Raw genomic sequence first — 7,437 nt, 5'->3', positions numbered from 1 at the left:
TTTTTTGGTGGTACGCAGGCCTCTCACTGTTGTGGCCTCTCCCATTGTGGAGCACAGGCTCCGGACGTGCAGGCTCAGCAGCCATGGCTCACGGGCCTAGCCGCTCCACGGCATGTGGGATCTTTCCGGACCGGGGCACGAATCCACATCCCCTGCATCGGCAGGCGGACTCTCAACCACTGTGCCACCAGGGAAGCCCAGAAAATAACTTTAAATATGTAGAACAGGAAAGTAGAAGGGAATCAAAGTGGCACACTACAAAAAATCAATACCCCCCCTTAAAAAAAGGGCAGCAATGGAGGAACTGAGGAACAAAAATCATGTAAGACAAACAAAACAAATAGCTAAATGGCATAAATAAATCCTTCCTTGTCAGTAATCACATTAAATGTAAGTGGATCAAACTCTCCTATTAAAAGAATGGCCAATTTGATTTACAAAGACTTTATTTGCATGCTGTCTACAAGACACTTTAGATACACACTACGCTTTTTTTTTTTTAACTTTTTTTTTTGGCTGCACCCTGCAGCATGTGGAGTCTCAGTCCCTTGACCAGGGATTGAACCCATACCCCCTACACTGGAAGCACGGAGTCTTAACCATCTGGACCACCAGGGAGGTCCTTAGATATACACTACAATTTAGATATAAGAACACAAAGAGGTTGAAAGTAAAAGGATGGAAAATGATATTCCATGCTAAACAGTACCCAAAAGAGAGCTGAAGTGGATATATTATTATCAGACAACATTAAAAAATTTATTAGAGACAAAGAAGGACATTATATATTGATAAATGCTTCAATACAATAAGAGGATATAACCATTATAAACATATAACACCTAACAACATATCCCTAAAATATATGAAGCAAAAATTGACAGAATTGAAAGGAGAAATACACAGTTCTCCAATAATAGTTGAAGTCTTCAATACTCCACTTTCAATGATGGCTACAAGCAGACAAGATCAATAAGGAAATGGAGGACTTGAGCAACACTGAAACCAGCTAGACCAATACACATTCTTCTCAAGTGAACATAAACATTCTCCAGGATAGACCATATGTTAGGCCACAAACAAGTCTCAGTAAATTTAAAAAGATCTAAATCATACAGAGGATTTTTTCCAATAACAGCAGAATGAAACTAAAAATCAATAATAGAAGGAAGGCTTCCCCGGCAGTGCAGTGGTTAAGAATCCGCCAGCCAATGCAGGGGACACGGATTCGAGCCCTGGTCCAGGAAGATCCTACGTGCCGCGGAGCAACTAAGCCTGTGCGCCACAGCTACTGAGCCTGCGCTCTAGAGCCCGCATGCCACAACTATTGAAGCCTGCGCGCCTAGAGCCCGTGCTCTGCAACAAGAGAAGCCACCGTGATGAGAAGCCTGTGCACTGCACTGAAGAGTAGCCCCCACTCGCTGCAACTAGAGAAAGCCTGCGCATAACAACGAAGACCCAACGCAGCCAAAAATAAATAAGTAAAATAAATAAATTTAATTAAAAAAATAATAGAAGGAAAATTCACAAATACATGGAAATTAAACAGTATATTCTAAAACAACCAGTGGGTCGAAGAAATCAGAAAGGAAAATAGAAAATAGCTTGAGATGATGAAAACAAGAACACAATATACCAAAACTTATGGGATGCAGCGAAAGTAGAACTAAGAGGGAAATTTATAGCTGTATAAAGGACTGTGGACTCATATCTAGAATATATAAAGACGACTCAATTAAAAACAGTTAAAGAGTTGAAGAGGTGCTTCACAAAAGAGGATTTATCCAAATGGCTAATAAGCATATGAAAGAGTTTTCGACACTATTTGCTGTATATTAAAACCACAGAGAGATACCACCACCTCCTCCTCTAAATGGTTAAAATTAATTGGACTGACAATATCAAGAGGTGACAAGGATTTGAAGCAGTTGAAACTCCTATCACACTGCTGGTGGGAACATAAATTTAAATAACTACTTTAAATAACTACTTTGGAGAACTGGTGTTATCTACAAAGCTAAATATATGTATACTCCACAACCCAGAAATTTCATTCTATGAATATACCCAACAGAAATGAGTGCTTACGTAAAAATGAGTGTACACATAAAAATTACCGCAATAGCTCTATTCTTAATAGCTTCAGCTGGGAACAGCCAAATGTTCCTCAACACTGGACTAGATCGATGTACTGTAGTATGTTCATTCAGCAGAATAGTACATATGGAAAAGAATGATCTGCTACATGTGTCACCGTGAATGGCTCTAGTAGATGCAATTTAAGTGAAAACAGCCAGTCACAAAAGAATACATAGTGGAATGGATGATTTCAGTTATATGCCATCAGAAACAGGCAAAACTAATTTATGGTGATAGGAATTCTCATAGCGGTTTATGGTAGTGGATACTCTTCACTGGGCCAGGGCACGAGGCCACCTTCTGAGGTTCTGGAGATATTTTATAGCTTGATCTAGGTAGGGGTTACACAGGTGTAGGGATATGTAAAAATTCACTGCACTATATACTTAAGATTTTTTTAAAATTAATTTATATTTTATTTTTGGCTGTGTTGGGTCTTTGTTGCTGTGCGCGGGCTTTCTCTAGTTGCAGAGAGTGGGGGCTACTCTTCATTGCAGTGTGCAGGCTTCCCATTGTGGTGGCTTCTCTTGTTGCAGAGCTCGGGTTCTAAGCATGCAGGCTTCAGTAGTTGTGGCATGTGGGCTCAGTAGTTGTGGTTCGCAGGCTCTAGAGCACAGGCTCAGTAGTTGTGGTGCACGGGCTTAGTTGCTACGTGGCATGTGGGATCTTCCCGGACCAGGGCTCGGACCCATGTCCCCTGCATTGGCAGGCGTGATTCTTAACCACTGCGCCATCAGAGAAGTCCCTGTACTTAAGATTTGTGCATTGTACTACATAAAAGTTAATTCTCAGTTTTATTTAAAACTGAGAATTAACTTTTATGTAGTACAATTTTTTTTTTTTTCCCCTGCACCATGCCACATGCGGAACTTGCCCGACCAGGGATCAAAACTTCCCCCCCTTCAGTGGAAGCGTGGAGTCTTAACCACTGGACCACCAGGGAAGTCCTGAAGAAAAAGTTTTAAAAGAAGTGAAACCTGAAACAAAAGCACATCCATTTGCCAACTTTTTGATGTTAGGTCAAGCTTTTTCCTTTGCATGTGGTGGGTCCATTGACTTCTCTTCAGCCTGATCTAGTGTAAACGACACCCTCAGTGTGTTATGCACAGTTTCCATGGTCTGTCCCTTTAAATTCGAGCAATTTGCTCAGCAGTCTGAATCAGGATTCTTTTGTTTCCCCAGTTTTTTTTTTGTTTTTTTGTTTTTTGGCTGCACCGCACGGCATGTAGAACTTCCCAACCAGGGATCGAACCCGTACCCCCTGCAGTGGAAGCACAGAGTCTTAACCACTGGACCAGCAGGGAAGTCCCTCCCCAGTTTTTTCTTGTTGTCTTATGTCTAATTTGGCCAGAAGTTTGTGTAGCATCTTGCCTTTATTACATCTCCAAAAATATTCAACCAGTAAACTACTTCGTAAAGTAGTTTATGCATTGGGCTTCCTGTGACTAAAAGGGAGTTTGAAAAATTCTGATTTAGAGGCTTCTGAGTTTTCTCCTAGCTCTGAAGTTTTATGACTAATATTTTGTACATTTGTACAGTTCTCCTAGCATGGAGAATTTAGCGCAACTGCAGTGGTTCCTGCGTCACTGTTACCTCAGCACAGCTTCTACCTGCCATCGTGTCCTAACTCTTCTCTCCTTTTTGTTCATCCCAGCTACCCACTGCTGAAACTCCCGTTGCCAGGAACAGGACCCGTGGAATTCACCACTCCTGTGAAGGATTACTCGCCCCCGCCTGTGGCCTCTGACCACAAGCCAGAAGAGCCTAATGAGCAGCCAGAGTGGGTAGGTGCTCAGTGTATCGCTGAGGAGAGCCCTGGGCGTTGGGTGCAGACTGGCTGAGGCAGGGGTTCTGTGAGCGAGTGAGGGTAGTCAGCTTCTGATGTGTGAATACATATACTTGAATAGTTTTATAAAGGCACAGAAAATATTCAGTTATACATTTAATACATCTAGTTATACATTCCTGTTTTGAAAGGAAACACCAAACTACATAGAAAGAAGTGTGTCCTAGAAAAGCTGGGGATTGTGGTTGCTGTAGCTGTGGACAGCTGGGTCTGGGTTCATATGTAGGCTGCTCACACACCATGCACAGGTGCCAGGCAGTGCCCTGGCAAACAGGCCGTCTCCTTGTGCAAGGTAGTTAGGGGAACCACTGAGCATCCCTAGAGAATGTTTTATCATCAGAGTCCCAACACCATTTAATATTTGCAGTGCACCTAATTTTTTCAAATCTGCTAGGTCCTGTTTTATCCTCACAATCCAGTCAGGTAAAACGTGCACGTTTTGTTTATCCCTTTTGCAGTTAAGGAAGCTGGGGCCCAGAGTGATGATGTGCCTCAGTTTAAACTTAGTTTTCATGGGGTCAGCACTGGATTAGAACTCCAGACCTCCTGACCTGAACCCACTGCTTCTTCTGAATCATACTGTTCTCAGCTGACTGTCTCTGAGCTGAGCACTAACGTAAACGAGGAAGAAACAATCTTTCCAGTTGAGCGTCTGAGGTGCAGGACTTAACCCACCAGAACTCTGGACTCATTATTTGGAAATCTTCTAAGAGTGATTAGTTCGTCTCTAAGACTTTTACCTGCCAGGTATGGATGAAGTGTTCTTCCCTCATGTGTTGTGCTCTGGTCCCATGGATTGGTGCTGGGCTTGCTGAGTCTGTTGTTGAGGAACAAAACCAAGCTCAGGGCACTCTCTGACAGTGATTGCACATTCCTTCCCATTTTCTTTTCGGGTAATATAGCAGCCAGGTAACTTGTTATAAACTGTGCTCTAATGTTGCTGAAATAGAGACATATCTGGTAAGATAGGTATGTGTTACAACTACGCATGGTATCAAGAGGAAGTACACAATCAGGCTCAATGGTACTCTGCCCATGAAGGTCAGATGTGGCAGAAACCAGTTCTGTGGCTTCATGTCTCAGCTTGACCCTTGGCTCACTATGGGACCTTACTGGATCAAGCCTTTTGCCTCCATTAACCTCTTCATGCAGTTTTACCACATAATGGAGCTGATGGTTCCAGGTCACAACAGGGTCATCTGTGTTTGTGAATGTTTTGTGACTAGTGGAGTTCAGTGGACCGGATGGTACAGAATAGATGTTTCATGGTACAGCTGTTAGGGTTTACTTGTTTGTGAGCCCTTTAAACTTCTTTAGTGTTCCGTCTTTGGCCTGGGATGGTGATAGTAAGCAGGTGTACAAAATAACTTGAGGGTTCAGGAATTACAAGATTGTCCCTTTTTTCTCTTTCTGATTGGGGTCCCCAGCCCCTGAAAGGTTGAGAAGGAGACCCAGGCCCTGGTACAGTCAACCTGGTGTCATGCAGCTCAGTGCTCAGTTATCTCACCTCCATTGACTGTTGGTCATAAAAATAAAGGTCAACAATATAGGAATTCTAAGGGTTGCTTTAATTATAAGGAACAGGAAACACAACCCAAACCAGAGTAAGTGAAAAGGGCGTTTTTTGGGTCATATAACTCACAGCCACAGGCAGGGCTTACTCAAGGGCAGCATGGTTTAGGCCTCAGAAGGAGTCTACCTCTCAGCTCTGCCCTGTCTGGATCAGCTCACTGTTGTCTCCCTAACAGAGGCTGCAGCAGATTCAGTCCCATGTTCTTGCAATATCCAATCCAGTGGAGGATGAGAGGGTGCCCGCTTGGCTCTGAATGGGGTTCCCTGCCTGTCCCCACCCCAAACCCTGTGGCCGAGGGAGGTGCTTTGTTGACTGACTTCATCACCTGATTGTCTTCATCACCAGGCTGAGGATGAGGGAGGATGGTCTTCATCACCAGGCTGAGGATGAGGGAGGATGGTTTCCCAAGGAAAATTAGGATGCTCAGGCACTGGGCGTCTACTGCTCACACCAAGGAACCAAAATGTCCTTCCTTCCCCTGTTCATTCCTTTATTCAGCACATGTTTATTGCACGTCTGCAACGTGCCTGGCAGAATGATCTTGAGCCTCACTGCTCCGGAGGAGATCTAGTGTGCTTGGGAGGAGAAGACAAAGATACCAGTTTAAAATAAATTTAGCATATGTCAAAGGGAAACAGGAGCCAACTGAAAGAGCTCCAAATGGCCAATGCTGGAAAATAAAATACATTTTGCAAAAAAATAAGTAAAGTAGTATTGGATTATAACCCACAGTGTAAAATAAATGTCTGAGTCCATATGATTGAATAAATCAGTGAACGAAAATAGACAAATCTGGGCAAAAATTCTAAATTTATGTAGCTGGGCTTCCCTGGTGGCGCAGTGGTTAAGAATCTACCTGCCAGTGCAGGGGACACAGGTTCGATCCCTGGTCCAGGAAGATCCCACATGCCGCAGAGCAGCTAAGCCCGTGTGCCACAACTATTGAACCTGCGCTCTAGAGCCCATGAGCCCCAACTACTGAGCCCGTGTGCCTAGAGCCCGTGCTCCGCAGCAAGAGAAGCCACCGCAATGAGAAGCCTGCACACCACAACGAAGAGTAGCCCCCGCTCGCTGCAACTAGAGAAAGCCCGCGTGCAGCAACAAAGACCCAATGCAGCCAAAAATAAATAAAATAGAATAAATTAATTTTTAAAAATGCAGTAAAAAGTAATCATTGTATTAAAAAATATAGATATATATAGGTAGCTACTCTGCCCTCAGGGAGGTGTAATATAATCCTTCTTCCTTAATTGTGGACTGTGCATAGTGACTTTCTTCCAAAGAGTACCGTGTGGAGAGGGGAGAAAAGAGTCTCTTTACAGTGGAGAACCTGAGCAAGGTGATGAGGGTCAACATCAACAGTGATAAATCAGGTTGATGGTATGTACCCTTGATGTGTGACAAGAAGGGTGCTTTACCTCTGTGGTCTTCCTTCCAAAAACCCATAACCCCAGTCTAATCATGAGAAGAACTTCAGACGAGTCCCAATTGAGGGATGGTCTACACAGTTCCTGACTAGCACTCCTCAAGACTGTCAAAGTCATCAAGAAAAGAGTCTAAGCACTTCCCTGGTGGTGCAGTGGTTAAGAATCCACCTGCCAATGCAGGGGACACGGGTTCTAGCCCTGGTCCAGGAAGATCCCACATGCAGCGGAGCAAATAAGTCCATGCACCACAACTACTGAGCCTGTGCTGTAGAGCCCAAGAACCACAACTACTGAGCCCACATGCTGCAACTACTGAAGCCTGCGCACCTAGAGCCTGTGCTCCACAACAAGAGAAGCCACTGCAGTGAGGTGCCTGTGTACAACGAAGAGTAACCCCCACTTGCTGCAACTAGAGGAAGCCCATGTGCAACAACAAACACCCAATGCAGCCA

At 44.0% G+C, this 7,437-nt stretch overlaps 1 protein-coding gene across 3 annotated transcripts in view; it reads left to right on the top strand.

Moving 5' to 3' along the window:
- Positions 1–7,437, top strand: part of SCAP (SREBF chaperone) — a 38,690-nt gene that overhangs the window by 9,933 nt on the left and 21,320 nt on the right. For all 3 annotated transcript variants that reach the window (XM_024751474.1, XM_024751473.1, XM_024751472.1), the window contains exon 2: positions 3,794–3,923. In XM_024751474.1, coding sequence (XP_024607242.1) covers positions 3,794–3,923 — 130 coding nt within the window. The remainder of the gene's footprint in view (positions 1–3,793; positions 3,924–7,437) is intronic.

Source organism: Neophocaena asiaeorientalis, unplaced genomic scaffold (genome assembly GCF_003031525.2).
Source record: "Neophocaena asiaeorientalis asiaeorientalis breed wild unplaced genomic scaffold, Neophocaena_asiaeorientalis_V1.1 scaffold221, whole genome shotgun sequence".
Classification (NCBI taxonomy): Eukaryota; Metazoa; Chordata; class Mammalia; order Artiodactyla; family Phocoenidae; genus Neophocaena; species Neophocaena asiaeorientalis.
Note: the sequence above shows the minus strand (reverse complement) of the source record. Positions and strands in the feature narration are given on the sequence as shown.